This window comes from Hippocampus bargibanti, linkage group LG04 (genome assembly GCF_051943395.1).
Source record: "Hippocampus bargibanti isolate YZ-2025 linkage group LG04, ASM5194339v1, whole genome shotgun sequence".
Taxonomy (NCBI): domain Eukaryota; kingdom Metazoa; phylum Chordata; class Actinopteri; order Syngnathiformes; family Syngnathidae; genus Hippocampus; species Hippocampus bargibanti.
In genome coordinates, this window is record NC_142737.1 from 31,131,528 (window position 1) to 31,147,720 (window position 16,193).

General features: G+C 43.2%; 1 protein-coding gene and 1 long non-coding RNA gene across 6 annotated transcripts in view; both read left to right on the forward strand.

Moving 5' to 3' along the window:
- The window catches only part of pdzd2 (PDZ domain containing 2), a 107,553-nt gene that overhangs the window by 58,407 nt on the left and 32,953 nt on the right, over positions 1-16,193 (forward strand). For 4 of the 5 annotated variants that reach the window (XM_088995113.1, XM_088995116.1, XM_088995115.1 and 1 more), the window contains exons 10-13: positions 1,260-1,379; positions 9,826-9,940; positions 12,047-12,120; positions 15,831-16,047. In XM_088995113.1, the coding sequence (XP_088851239.1) occupies positions 1,260-1,379; positions 9,826-9,940; positions 12,047-12,120; positions 15,831-16,047 (526 nt within the window). Of the gene's footprint in view, positions 1-1,259; positions 1,380-9,825; positions 11,528-12,046; positions 12,121-15,830; positions 16,048-16,193 lie in introns of those variants that run through there. The other variant, XR_016114778.1, reaches the window with a different exon arrangement.
- LOC148899689 (uncharacterized) lies at positions 1,496-3,642 on the forward strand. Its single transcript, XR_016114878.1, has 3 exons — positions 1,496-3,355; positions 3,435-3,497; positions 3,580-3,642. It is a non-coding gene; the product is annotated as an uncharacterized LOC148899689 (long non-coding RNA).

The following is a 16,193-nucleotide window of genomic DNA, read 5'->3' on the forward strand; positions in this document are numbered from 1 at the left end:
ATCTTTCTTACATAAATACCGCTGTTATACAATGCCGTACGATACAATACATACAATAACAAAGCACTTTACAAAAAAAATGTGTGTAAAAATACATTTCAACCTGTTGAACCCCACTTGTGTTATTAAAGTACAGTGATACCTCAGCTTACGAACGCTTTTGCTCCGGAACTTTTTGCCTTACGGAAATTACATTCGCAAGAGTATAATCTTGGCAGACGAATTAATTTTCGGCGGACGAACCAAACCATACAGCACCACGGTGGCTGGCGGACTAGTTTTCGGTGGATGAACACATAACCACACTTTCGAACAGTGGCACGGTGGCTGTCGGACTAGTTTTCGTCACCACCTTTCTTTGAGTGCAGATATGGTTTGTTATCGAGTGGAGTACTTTTGCTATTATGGGACCGAAAAAGACCCCACCATAGGCTAGTGTTAAGCCGAAGGGGACACAAAAGAAAATTATGGTCGAGCAAAAGAAGGAGATCATCGAAAAACACGAACGAGGTGTGCGTTCGTGTGCTGTCCCAGTACCATTACGCTAAGTTGACCATTGCTAACATCCATTGACAACTACCATCACAAAGGTAAATAAAACAACATTATTATACAGTACAGTTTATTTCTTTAATTACAATACAATAGCACATTTATTATACATAAAATAGGGTATATTTTGTGTAGTTTTAAGGCTTATTTAGTAGAAATTTGTTTTATGGGGACCTGGGAACAGATTATTTTCATTTTTATGATTTTTTCTTATGGGAAATAAATGTTCGGTCGACAAACTTTTTGCCTTACACACACTTTCTGGGAACCAATTAAGTTCGTGAGCTGAGGTATCACTGTATCTCATTCGTGTGCTGATAAAGATGCATGGAAACCCGTAGTATGTTGACCTAAATGAAGTTTCCATTTCATAGGGTACTTTCGACTATTCATTGTGTCTCCAAATGAAGAAACTTCAGAAATAACGAAATGTATAATTTCCTCAGGAAACTATTCATATTAGTATTCTACATACTGCCACATCAAAGGGGTGTAATGGTAACAGTGACACAGAGATGGCCACTCTAAATGCTATGTTAATGACAGTCAAAAAAGGAAAACAAGCTGTTTCATGGCAGCCTGTAAAATGGGTAAAACATGAAAAGATAAGTTATGCACCTTTGTGTTTGGAAATATAGGAAGATGTTGCTGATAAGTTCTTAGTTTTTTTTTCCAATGCTGTTCCCCTGTATGCCTTTCACTTTCAGGAATATCAGATCATTAAGAAATCAGCACGTTCGCTGAGCACTGTTCAAGTGGAATCCCCATGGCGACTTGCGCAGCCATCCATTATCTCTAGCATCGTACTGATGAAAGGCCAGGGCAAAGTGAGTGCATTCTCGTCATGTTAGATGGAATAAAACCCATAAAATACTTTACAAGGACTGATACGTCTGTGTAAGCTCTCAGTCGTAGAGGAGTGGTCCATCGATGAAAAGGTTTCTTCAGCCGTCATCTGTACTTCTTTGAATGTGTCGGACGTTTCGTTTCTTATCCAAGAAAATTAGTCAGCAAACTAAAGCCTTACTGGTAGTTTAGGGCCTATATATATCCCTACTGTCCAGACATGGCGATGCCGGACTCTGCTATGATAGGTCCCTGCCTCAGGTTGGGGGGAGCAGAGGACTACTCCCTGCAGCTCCACTGATTGTTCCTATTGTTCTGACTAACGACTGGCCTGATTGCCCCACTCCCTCCGGTATCACCTCATCAGTATTACTAATCCTTGCATCCAAATGTCGCCTAAGCAGGCTGTTGTACGAACAATCCAAATTTAGTGAAGGATTTAGTTGTTTTATGAAAATCGCTTCTTTTACTCCCCTTTCAAACCATATATGTTCTTTCGTTAAGATTTTAACCTCATTGTCGTCAAATGAGAGGTTGCTAGTTTTTAGGTGCATGCGCGAAACGTCCGACACCTTCAAAGAAGTACAGATGACGGCTGAAGAAACCTTTTCATCGATACAAGGACTGATGTTCTCACCAACAATTAAGTCTCTTTTGATTATCACTGCCTATTTTAATCCCCTTTTTGTCCCTGATATAATGACACCATAAGGGATGTATTGCTGTTCTGTATAGGTACAAATATTTTTTTAATTGAAAAAAAATATTTAATGTTTTTCTTTTTCACGCCGGCATTGGTTTATATTCTATGTTGGTGCCTCACCAACAAGGATTCAACAGTTCTTCAAATACAGTGAAACCTCAGCTTACGAACACCTTATCTTACGAACTTTCCGTCTTACGAATGTCAAATTTATGAAAATTAAACCTTGAAATATGCACTTTTTTCATGATACACACCCACCACGGCTAGTGGAGTCATCTTCTGCGGAAGAACACCAAAGCACACGACCTTCGTATCTGGCGGAGTGATCTTCGGCGGAAGCACATGACCGAACAGCGCTCCAGCCGGGTCACCTTTCCACAACCCCTCTGATTGAATGCACATGTCGATCGCCTCCTTGGAGCTTTTTGCTGATAATTTTACTATTGTGGGACCGAAAATAAACCCACCACAGGCTCGTATTCAGCCCAAGAAGACACAAAATAAAATCACTGTCGCTGAGAAGAAGGAGAAGGCTTGAAATAAAATGTATTATTATTATTATTATAATTGAAAAAACACGAACAAGGTGTGCGTTTGTGTAATTTAATGGCCGAGCACGGCTATGCTAAATCAACCATTGCTACCATTCTCCGGAACAGAGAAGCCATCAAAGGTGCGTCTGTTACAAAAGATGTTTCCGTGCTCTCAAAGCGACAGTCTCGGGCAATCAAGGAAGTTGAAAAACTTATGTTAATTTGGATTAACGAAAAGCAGTTATCCGGCGACAGCGTGAGTAAAGCTATTTTATCCAAGAAAACACGGCTAATTCACGCCGATATCGCCATGCGCCAACCTGGAAGTTCGGCGCTTATTGAGGATTTTAAAGACAGCAACGGATGGTTCGAGAACATCTGAGAGCGAGGAGGAGGAGGTGGCTGCAGAATCAAGTGAGCTCATCAAGGCAATGTTGGCAAAGTGGAATGATGTGCAGGCTTTTACTGAACAGTTCTATCCAGAAAAGACTGTGGCTATGACAATCATTAACATGATGAACGATAATGTGATGCCTCAGCTTCATAAGACCTTAGAAGTCAGAAAGCAACAGATGTCAATTAAGAGGTTTTTGATCAGCAAAAATGACGAGGAGTCTCCAAAGAAGCAAAGAAGAGAAGCCACACCAGAAATTAAGTTAGCAACAGTCCTTATGGAAGGTGACTCTCCTTCCATAAGCCATCAACGACCATCAAAAAGGTAAAGAAAACTTTATTTTACAGCACAGTGTATTTCTTTAATTACAGTCCTCATGTAATGTGCCTCTCTTTCCAAACAGCAATTCCCTCTAACCTTTGACCTCCAAAACCATTCCATCAAGCCATCAATGACCATCATAAACGTAAATAAAATGACTTTATTTTATAGCACAGTTTATTTCCTTAATTACAGTCGTTATGGAATGTTACTCTCTTTCCAAACAGCAATTCCCTTTGACCTCGGACCTCCAACGCCATTCCATCAAGCCATCATTGACCATCACAAATGTATATAAAGTGACTTTATTATACAGTGCAGTGTATTTCTTTCATTACAATACAATAGCACATTTATTATACATAGAATAAGGTATGTTGTGTGTAGTTTTAAGGCTTATTTAGTTGAAAAGTATATTTTTTGGAAACCCGGGAATGGATTATTCCCATTTTAATGGTTTCCTATGGGAACACTTTTTTGCTTACACACTGTGTCTGGGAACCAATTAAGTTTGTAAGCTGAGGTCTCACTATATGTTTCACCTGTCTGTCGTAACAATCACCGTTTTAAGATTGCTGAGGGTAGACCTGTATCGTTTTCATTGGTGATGGGTAATGATGGCAAAAGCATGAAGCATTGAGGCTTTCCAACCAAATGATTTTGGCCAATGCATTATGCGTCCTTATTTGGATCATAAATATCATGACAGTGATTAAAGGCAGGGAGTTGTGATGTGAGCGTTTGTTACTCCGAAGAATGATTGCTTTATTTTAGACAGATAACAAGACACAAACTTTCATTGATTTTTACTGAGGAAAATTAGCATTTCCAAACTTTTGGGCTTTAAACGGTTTCTTTTTTTCGATAGGATCTCTCCTGTCTTTGAAAATAGTCTTTCGCAAGGGACGGATGACGCTGGGGTACAGAGATAGATAGGTTCTTGCAAGTTGCTAGAGGTTTGAGTAGACATGGTTGTGTGTCTCCTTGTACAGACCCTTCCCACCTTACGGACGGGATAAGTTCCGAGCGGTCATTCATAAGGTGAATTTTTTCCTAAGTTACTTCAGTGCTATATTTTGTATAGAATGTATGTTTAAGTCAAACACTGAACGGGGAAGTATAAAACAGACGCTCTAACAGTCATAAAATAAATTCACGCCTACTGTAATACGACGACATATGTCCCTGGGTCTTCAGTCAGCCATTACTGATGCTGCTGGCACGTAATCGCTAAATTAAGTGCCAGCAGCCATTACGTTTTGTTATGCATCGCGTCCTCCTAGAGCGTCAACTGGGAAGACAAATTTCCACCCGGCCCACATACTCTATACACGTAAGCAAGCTTGGCGCCTCTTCCTCAGAGCATCAACTGGGAAGAATGTGTTCCTCCCCTCCTTACATAGCCTAGGCAGCCAATCATAAGTGAGCTCGGCGGATCGGGGCCTGAACTCGTTGGCAACACTTCAGCATAGCCTGGGCGCTGATTGGTCAGCCTTGGTGTCTTCCGCGTATACATTCAGCCCTTGAAACCTCCAATGTGTATGTGTGCTTGCATGTGCATGAAACCCAGTACGCAGTCAATTGCAAACGGGCTCGGCCGGAAAAAAAGGCGCGTAATACAAAATCTAACTTACAGCATCTCTGTCCAAACATTCCCGCAAACATGTTCATATGTACCGTTATTCGTAACTCAAATGTTCATAAGTTGGTGAGTGTCTGTAGTCCAGGGGGTTTGACATCCTTCCCCCATGTAGGTGAAGATCTGCAGAGTCACATGTGCAGTCTCTTCTGCATCCTTCTTTGCTTGACTGTGTGGTCCAATCCTGTCACCAAAGACACAACAGTTGCTCATTTGTTTGTACTAGTAGTAAGTAGACAGATGTGGAAAAAAGACGACTGATATAAACCTGGGATCCAGCCATCTTGTCAGTGACATGATGCTCACGGCGAGGAGGTTGTAGAGTTTGTCCCTCAGTTCCTTTTTAAGAGCCTCAATTAGTGCTTTGTTCTCCTCCATTTGCATGGTTCCCATGTGATCCTCCAAGGTGAGGTGCAGCATGGCCAAAAGTGGTATCACTTTTTATCCAGACACACTCTTCTCTTCTGAGAGCTCTACGGTGGCATCATTAAATGGGGACAGCACCTGCAGACTCTAAGAAATGGGCCGAAAGTGGTGGGATGTGAGTGGGTAATGTTCGTGTGTAGGCCTGCCAGGGCTGCTCCGACGGCTTTCCTGAGGTCCAACATGTGAAGCAGCATGTGGAAGGTTCTGTTCCACCGTGTTTCCAATTGATGAAAAATATCATTATTGTTTGAGAATAGACGCTGTCATGGATGTCAACTTACCTGTCAATCTTCAATTACCATATTGATCAATGCTTCTTCCACGGCATTCATATCCACTGCAGTTTAACAGAAAAAAAGTATGCCTATTAATGATTGATGCCATTCATTTTGTCACATTTGAAATATACATGTTAAACTGCTGTTTTTTTCATCACAGGTTAAAAAGGCTTAACTGGGCGTAGTTCGAGTTAAGTTGTCTCCTTTTTCTCATGCAGGGCCCAAAAATGCCTCAACATTGATTAAGTGTTCTGTTGGTACCCAATTTCTTTCAAACAAAGTTTACACTTCACCTTTTGAACTATAAACAACCTGCTGCTCTAAATGATCCCAGATCTGGGATATTGTTTTTCCTTATAGAAGGTGCGTCCATTGCAAAACTAATCCAATAGGGTTTGAAGATTTGAGTTGGGTGTGTCAGTGTCATGTGTGAACTCATTGTCACTCAGGTGTGTCATTTTATTTCAAATCCATGAGTGGGTAATGAAGTTGGCATCGGGCGGAGCCACGTGCGTTCCGAGGCTTTGGGCGTGGCCACAAGCGAAATCGAGCCACGCATTGTACCGTGCTTCGTAGATTGTTTTTGTGGTTTACTCGACACACGCCTCGGATCCTCGGCACAGTTGGGCACATCACTAGTAATGGGTGAGTACTTGGTCTCGGTATCGGTACTCGCAACAGTGGCTGAATGTGCGTCCGTTTTGCTTAGAGGGTCTAACAGATATGTACGGCTGACAAAATTTAGATGACCCAACTGTATCCATGTCAACCCTCTGACAATTAAACGTAATTGTTGGGTTATTTTTTATCGTTCGCCCTTGGTTCATTGCTTCGACGGGTGTTGATGGAGATCGATGGTTAAATCATCAGGGAGCCAGGACTTGAACAGAAAGTTGATTTAATTTGGAGAGCACGGGCATTGTAGTGTCGCGGAGGAGGGAGCGCATGGAGAGAGAGAGACGAACGGGCTGCAGGAGTATTTATGCGGCACATAGTAGTGACGCGACAGGATGTGACGTAATAAAAATGCGACATCGTGTAAAGGAAGGCAGGATATGACATACGAGGAAGTTCCAAATGTAAACAAAGATTACAGAGCGATGTTTAGAGATGTTTGTATGGCGAATTACCCTAACAGTAATACATAAAACTACAAGTTTCATCACTAAATCCAAGAATTCTTCTTGTCAATTAGATACCTTCCCCACAGTTCTGATGAAATCCTGCTTACCCTCTCTTCTTCCTTTCATTCCATTCACTTCTCGCTATCCACTGGAATGGAATTGTCCCTGTCCCCCTCAAAGCTGCAAGTGTCACCCTTATCCTTGAAAAACCTGGATCAGATCCCACGATTGCAATAACTTACGCCCCATTTCTCATCTTACTCTCATTTTCAAACTCCTGAAAAAAAAATGTTTCTTCTCAGCTTCACTCTCACCTCACTGACAACTTCTATGAACAATTCCATTGTGGTTTCCGGCCCCGCCACAGTGCAGAATCAGCTCTCTTAAAAATCACAAACGCCCTTTTTATGGCAGCAGACATTGGTTTACTCTCCATCCTTATCGTCCTTGACATCACCGCAGGTTTTGACTCCATTTCTCACCCCATCCAACAAGTAAAAAATTGCAAGTCTGACAAATCAGATACATTTTCTGGAAATACAGAAAAGACAAAAGATGTATGTTAATACTTTGTAGTATTTGACTCGAATTAGCTATTTTACATGCAACCTAAAGTCACGCTTTGTTTAAAAATATACAAATAATAACAGTGAAACATTTATAATCAATGTTCTTGCAATTTTTGTTGATGTATAACCACATATTTTAGATTAGATTAGAGGAGCCTTTATTTGTCTCAAAGTGGAGAAATTTACATTTCACAGCAGCAAAAACAAAATACAGGGGCTGCTGTAAAGGCAGCCACTCTTGCGGCACCATCTTAAAGTCATGACAAAAAAAAATAATAATGTAACCCAACACAAAAGACACAGTGATTCAGTCAGCACTTTGCACCCTCTTTGTTGCGGACCCTGAATAGGGCCGCTCAGACACACAGCATGGTGCCAAAGGACAATGTTGCTGAATCCCATCTTCGCAAAGGGCATCAATCCTGCACCGCCCCTGTGTAGGAATCAAGCTAGAAGCTCCCAGTCACATCCATGACCTGCGCCCATCACTTTATCCTATCGCCAGTGGATTTATATGGTTGAAGCTGAAGCCTGCGCTACTAGTGGATTTCGTGTGAGGGACACACAATTCCTTCCTCCATACTTGGCCTCACCCACTGTGTTCCAGTGAAATGAGTGAGGAGTCAAGATGACCTTCAGGTGATTATGGTTGCGGTAGGTGTCCGACTACGTCTACCCCCGGGTGCAGGTTTGGGATCACTCTTCTATAGTCTCCATGGCCCCGAGAGTCTCGGGCCATGGAGATGCGCAAAATGCCTCACCAGTGATCCCAGTCGAGGCACACACACAAACACTCACACACACACACACGCTCACACACACACACACGTAAAAAGAATGGCTCTTCGGCTCTAGATCGACGTATTGAGCACCCCTGAAGTAAACTAAAGTTCAATCACATTCATAAATGAATGTATTCTCATCTCATCTCATTTTCCGTGCCGCTTATTCCTCATTAGGGTCGCGGGGGTTGCTGGAGCCTATCTCAGCTGTCTTCGGGCACGAGGTGGGGGACACCCTGAATGTATTCTGGTTTTTGAAATTTAAATGAAGTAATCAATTGTGTGATAACTTCATTTACCATCAAAGTAAAGTGTAATTTTTTTTGACGCTGCGGTTCTGAGGACCACGGAAAGCTTTTCTCTGACTCAACATTTTTAGGTCTTTTTAGGTCTTTATCTTTTTGGGATCTCCATCTAGATACATTACACTCTGTGACACCGTATTTCACAGTCGCTTTGCAATTGTTTGAAGACTCTGCCTCATTTATCACTATCATCTTGAAGTTTACATCCTAACTTGTCATCAGCTGCCGGTTAATCTGGCTGATCTTCGAACCACCTCTCTCCAGATCGTTGCTACGTTTCTCCATTTTCTTTTATCTCTTATTATTTTCCTCTTTTTTCTTACTGTTAATGTTTTATTTGTGTTCTTCTTGTTCCCGCAATTTTTATTTTTATTCTTGGAGACATGAGTTTGTTTTGTCCGAGGCAATCAAGTTCAGCATTCACTTCAATGATATCTGACGGCATCTAGCATCCTTAATGGATGTAATGTCTACACCTCGAAAATAAAACGATCAATGCAAAAATCTTTCGGGCCAATACGGTCAATGAGAAAGATTTGCATCCTTAAAACTTTATTAATTAAATGTATAATTCCCTTCACCCCCCCCCATCCCCTTTCAAATTGCTGCTGTGGACTGGAAATTTCCCCATTGCGGGGCGATTAAAGGTTTTCTGATTCTGATTCTTGGAATGAAGTGGTTTCCTATTACTGTGTGTGTGTGTGTGTGTGTGTGTGTGTGTGTGTGTGTGTGTGTGTGTGTGTGTGTGTGTGTGTGTGTGTGTGTGTGTGTGTGTGTGTGTGTGTGCGTGCGCGCGTGCGTGCTTGTGCGCTCGCTCGTGTGCGTGCGCGTGTGTGTGGCTGTTTGCAGTAACATAAAAAAAATGGCTCCTCATCTCTGGTTGGCCACCCCGTCCTAGAATATAGTGCAATTGCACCTCCAATACATTAGGGGGCAGTGACACTCTTATTGGCAAAGTGTGCATTTAGGTGTAGGGGTTTTGTTTGCACTGATCTCGTGCGCTTTGCACACCATACAGAGTATGAAGTGTTGACATGAAGTTTAGCAGGCTGTCAAGTGACACCATGAAAACAAGAGCTAAGACAAGGAAATATAACAAAGCGTATATAGCTTTTGGCTTCACTTTGTGCTTAGCGTGCCTAAAAATGTTGGCAGAGGACAGCATGATGCCAAATAAAATAAGGCGCCACATAAAGAGATGACAACCTTTTCAATGAATTGTTTATTCTGATGATGATACTCTTAAAAATGATTCCTCAATACTTTATAAAACCACAATCACTGCCATCCAATTGTGTGTTTGCTCTTCATATTTTCAATAATTTTTGCTATGTATTTTTGTATTTTTAGTGCCTAGGATTCAGTATTGTTGGTGGCCAGGATTCAGCTCATGGTCAAATGGGAATTTTTGTGAAGACCATTTTCTCTCATGGTGCTGCAGCTGCTGATGGACGCCTAAAAAAGGGTAACATTGCCCTTCCCTATTGTTTAGCCTGCCAAAATAAAACAGTTGGGCAATTTGACTGTGAGTAATCGGCTTGTTTATTAATTAATTTATTCATTTTCCAAACCGGGCAGGTACATTCCGAATTTACCTCAGACAAAGTATGCTCATTAGCACTGCCGACCTACAAAAACTTCATGATTTCGTTTCCACACTGGGTCCGTTGACATTTCATACTTACATCACCATACGTCTCAGTTTTGCAAGCATCACCGTTTCACCGTTTGGGAGTCGGAGGATCGGTGAGATGAGAAGTGGTCAGCATGAAAGCTCAATAATGGCGGGCCTCCAATTGACGTGCTTTCAAATACATAACCACTACTGTATTTAAAGGACAACCGACGTCACTTTTTTTGTTTCCTAACTGACATCAGGAAAACGTTTTATAGCATCAAAAATACCCAAAACATGCAGTATATTTTTTTAAACGCAAAACACCAATAAAAATGACTTAAAATGTCCAAAATCTGCAAAAAATTGAGCTGCGAATTGGGCATTTTCAGAAAGTCTCGCCCCCAGTTCGTGACGTCACGCCAAGACGTCATCCACTGCTGGAGATGAAAGCATACATGTTTGCAATCAATTAAAGAATTTATTCCATTCCATTTTGAGGCAACATTGGGGGGAAATGTCTCACCCAAAAAGAGGTAGAAAATGGCCACCGAGCTCCTGTGAGGAATTAATCAGCCCATTTCCACAGGCTGATAAATTCCTTACATGGAGCTTGGACGCCCTCTTCTGGCTCTTTCTGGTGCAACATGAGGTTTTCAGACCAAACAAGCATTGGCGTGATGGAAGGACTGCTACAATGTGTCCTTTTTTCGGTCAGGGGCGTTCCTTCAGTGACATCACGTACGGACTCGTCACCAACTCAAAAACAAGACTTCCAGAATATTCAGCACGAGTCTCAAAACGTAAAATATAGCTATATGCGGTGGAATCTTTGTAAAATACGCTCAGTAGAAGTAATTTGAAGCCATTTTACAAATTATGGACACAACTTGTCCGGAGACGTCGGTTGTCCTTTCAGGGACTGAGAACAGCATTGATTGCGCATCTGAACAGTTGAGAGGGAGCATTGATTTGGGATTGGATGTGTGTCAGTAATATGTATTGATGTGCAATTCCATTTCACATAGCTGTGGTGTTGCATTTATATATTTTTTTTATCTACCATAATGTATTGCTCAATTCAGTGCAATGTTCACTCCATGAGAATTGAAGGCGAGCTGATAATGATTTCAAATAGCATCACTACAGCATTAAAAATACAAACACGCAATACTATCATTTATTATACATTTTGAGAAAATATTTCATCCTGAAAATTTGTTTTTTGTGGATGTCACGTGCGAGTTGACAGCTGGGGCGGGGCCGCCTCTCCCGGCCTCCGCCAGCTGCTGTCAATCCCCTCATCACAGGCACGGGGACATTTATACTAGTCGCTATCACCTCTCCTGTGCCGGATGATTGCTATGCCTTGCGTATGTTTCTGGACTCTCCCCCGCATGCGTGCGCTTCGCCCGAGGTGGTTGCTGCCGCGATCTCGTAAGTTTAATTTGCCTTCCAGGATCGCGTCCCTTTGCACCCCCGCATGCCTTTTTATTTGATTAGCTTTTTAGGCTGGACGGATCACCCTCGCCCGCCTACTCGCTGTACCCCTTTTTGATTTATCGTTCTACTCCGGGTCCGTAGATTTATCGGACCCGCGCCTTCTGTTGTCAATAAACCTTTGCAAGCACCATTGTCTCTGCCGCCTGCTTCGGGATCCAAAATGCATGAGTGGGTTTGCTCTGGGTCGTCCACATTCCAAAAAACATGCACGGTAGATTAATGGAACCCGTGCAATTGTGACTATGTGAATGTGGATGGCTGTGTGCCCTGCAATAGGCTGGCAACCAGTTCAGGGTGTATACCACCGACTGCCTGAAGACATCTGAAATAAACCCCAAATCACGCCTGCAATGCTTTTAAGCATTAAGCAATTTCAGATTATGGATAGACGGATAAATTGACTTGAACAGTCTTAAATGAAATTGGAAAGTATTGTGTTCGATCTTGTTTTAGGAGATGAGATTCTGGAGGTGAATGGAGAGTCCCTTCAACGAATGACCCATCAACAAGCTATACAGACTTTCAAGGTCATAGGTGTCATTGAATGTAATACTCAGAGGGTGGTAATTTCCCAAATGTTGCTGTTATGTCATTTGTCAGCGGGATAGGCATCAATTCATCATTATTTCCAGTGTTGAACCAAATTGTAAATCCGCCATGTTATTTATCTGTCAATAAGTACCCCAAACGCCCCTACAATTTGATGACATTGGTAAATGATTATAGGCGGACTGTCAGCCTTATGAATTTTAAGAAATGATGATTGAAGTGTGATTGAAATCAAATGACAGACTGACCGACTGACAATTACACTTAAATAATTTTGGTTATGCTTGAAAATGATCGACAGAATGACAGATGGGTCAGCTTTTGTAGATTTCCCATTTCTGCTGCGAATGAATGACAGACAGGAAATTTTTGGGAAATTGTCCACATTTGATGGTTTGTCCGTCTGTCTGTCTGTTTGTCCGTCTGTCTGCTGTCGGTCTGTCTGTTTGTCCATCTGTGTGTCTCTGCTGTCCATCTGTCTATCCATCCATCCATATCTATTAATGTATATGTATACATATACAGCAAAGTCTCATTATATTGATATCGGTTATATTGATAGTACTGCATATTACGATACTATTTTCATTTCCTGGCAAATTTATAGTCTTTTATGTATAATTAGTTTCGTTTAGTACGATACCGGGTTATTACTTAATCCGGTTACTACGATGCCCTTTTCATCTCTCACCAGCCATTTTGCTCTGCTTATATTGATACAAAAGCAGTTTAATCTGAATTGATATTTGCTTAAGGGTTTCTATACAGTACCACCATATCTGTATCAGTCACACCGTTGGTCACGTGACCAGCTTTTGTTTCTTGCACAGTGTAGCACAGATGCAATAGCAACATACTGTAGTCTTCTTATACAGTATACAATTGTTCACCAATTTCAATCATGGGGAAACGTAAGAATTGTGACCTCGGAACGAAGTACAAGGCAATAGTGGCTGTCGAGGAGAATCCAGCAAGGAGCAAATCCTCCATCGCGAAAGAGTTCGACGCGCCACAGAATACTTTATCAATGTAAGTAATGTAAATGTTGCAGTTTTTGTTTTCCATACATGTATTTAATTGTGTTGTATTCAGTTAGCTTTATCCCTTGCAACAATCAGTTTTTCATACAGTATGTACATGCTGGTGTTCGTGGTTTCTCTCGTGTGTATAGAACAATGTCGAGTGCTACTAAGAGTCACGATTGCAAGTGTGCGTTATGAAAATAATAAATGACGTTTTTATTTAATGCATAAGTTTATTTTTCATTTGACGACAGTACAAAAACATGCTAGATACGCAATCCATGAACTCAAGGAGAAAATTACATGCCATATCAAAGATCCCCCATTTATTGCCCCCTTTTAATGCAGTTCGGCGCAGGATCAGATATATCGATAGTCCGGTTATATCGATATTTTTTCAGACTCCGAGAATATCGATATAACGAGACTTTACTGTATTCAATGATTAACATTTATTCACACTATTTCCACATACAGGTAACATCTGACTTACGACGCGACGCGACTTACCCCGTACTTACGACCATGACCGGCAGAATCTATTTTTATTTTAAATCTATGCCTGGCACCGCAATGTGCTAACAGCCCGGCAACGCGTAGGACAATTTTGACCATTCAGACAGCATCTCACTCTTGCACAGCAATCCACTGTGTGATGGCACAGTGGTGGGTGGCTACTGACACCAGCCGAGGCGCGGCCAGGTCGAGAGCCAAGGCACGTGGGTGCGCGGGACCGCCGTGACGAGAGCGGGGGGTAGCTCCCCCGATGCTGGCCGCAGCCCTATCAGGACGAGAGCCGAGGCGGGTCGGGCGTCAGCACTCGGGCGCGTGGGATCGCCGCGACGCAAACGCCGTCAGGCCCACTGCTTCCGCCTCTTTAAAACAATTCGTTCTGCTTCGGGGCGAGGTGGCGGGTCAGGCGCGTCGGCACCGCAGACGGCCGCGGGGTCGGGCCGCACGTCAGCGCGGGGTAAGGCCGGGGAGACGGCAACCGATAGAACACTGGCGACCCAGACCCACGCCGGCCTTCCCCCGTGGCGTCCGAATCAGGTCATTTGCAAGTCATTTAGCACCTTGTCTCTATTCAACATTTTGAAAGGATTACGACTTACGACCATTTTGACTCGTCTGTATAGTCGGAACGGAACCCATTCGTAAGTCGGATGTTACCTGTATAAGGTGCACCAGATTATAAGGCGCACCTTCTAGGAATCAGAATCAGAATCAGAATCATCTTTATTGCCAAGTATGTAGAACACACAAGGAATTTGTTTCCGGTAGAACACGCTGCACTAGTATCGTCGTCAAAATGACATATTTTAAACTTTTCCCATATACAGGTAACATCCGACTTACGACCACCCGTACTTATGACCGCCAGACCGTTTTTTTTTTTTTAATGGCACTGTGTGGTGTATTAACCACAAAAGTTAATTGTGGGTTGTTTGGATACTTGGAGTTGCCGTACCTTGCATTTGCTATCTACTGCGCATGTGTGAAAATGTTCCATTCTACACGTTTGCTGATGCAAGATAGTCACGGTCAATGTAAATATAACAAGCAAAACCCGTGTGTCTACTTCGTCACACAAGACACCACACACCGCAACGCGTGAGCAGCCCAGCAACGCATACGATAATTTGTGATGTCACCGGAGGGGGGCAGGGGGTTTCCACCGGCCAAGGCGAGAGCCGAGGTGGGTGGACGTCGGTGCTCGGGCGTGCGAGACTGCCGTGACAAGAACGGGGGGAGGGTTCCCCGGTATCGCGTCGGCGGGATCACGGTGGTGAGAACGCGTCGGCGGCAAGAACGTAACGTCGAGAATGCGGCGGCGAGAATACCCCGCTCACTGCCATTGCGATGCCGCTGACGTGATGCCGCTGCCGCGCTCTTGCCACCATTCGCGCTGCCGCATTCTCGCCGCTGCGATGCCGCCGACGCGGTGACAGTTCGCCGCCGATGCGATGACAGTTCACCACCGACGCGTTGACCGTTCGCCGCCGACGATGACAGTTTGCCGCCTCCTTGAGACAGTGCGTTCTGCTAGGGGCGAGGTGGCGGGTCAAGGGAGTCGGCGTCGCAGACAACTGCGGGGTCGGTGGCGCGGAGAGCGGGGTAAGGCCGTGGAGAAGGCAACCGGTCGAACACCGGCGACCCAGACCCACGCCCTGCCGCTCCTGTGGCATCCGAATCAGATCATTTGCAAGTCATTTAGCGGCGAGTCTCTATTCAATATTTTGAATGCATTTCGACTTACAGCCATTTTGACTTACGGGCGTTTGCTTGGAACGGAACCCGATCGTAAATCGGATGTTACCTGTATAAGGCACACTGGATTATAAAGTGTGTGTGTGTGTGTGTGTGTGTGTGTGTGTGTGTGTGTGTGTGTGTGTGTGTGTGCGTGTGTTTGTGCGTGTGTGTGCGTGTGTGTGTGTGTGTGTGTGTGTGCGTGTGTGTGCGTGCGTGCGCGCGTGCATGCGTGTGTGTGTGTGTGTGTGTGTCTTTTTTATAAAATGCAATTAAGTGTGTTTTGTTTATGTTTGGATTTAAATACAATTTTTTTCCACCCACTATAAATTAGCCTCTCCCTTGGAATGTAAGTACAGGAAGCACATACTGTATGTTTAATTTCTCACAACTGGATTCTTCTTCTGTTGTTTCTCTAGCAACTCAAAAAAGGTGTTGTGACTCTGACAATTCGAACTAGTCTGCGGAGCCCTAGTCTTACACCCTGTGAAACCCCAAGTATCCGTAGCTGCTCCAGTTCACCCAACTCCAATACAAGTCAGGGAACATCTCTTCCCTTTGGAATTCAAGAGACCAATGGCCAAAGAGGTCCTGGTCCAAAGGACTGCATCATCATGGAGGTCACACTTGATAAAGGTGATGTTTATTTTTCTTCCTTTTTTAATTAAATGTTTTACAGCACTCCATACAATAAAACTGATATGCAGCTATGAGGGAATACATTTGGATTGTGTAATAGCTGTATACTTTCGAGGTGTATTAATATAATCCCAGGACTGGTC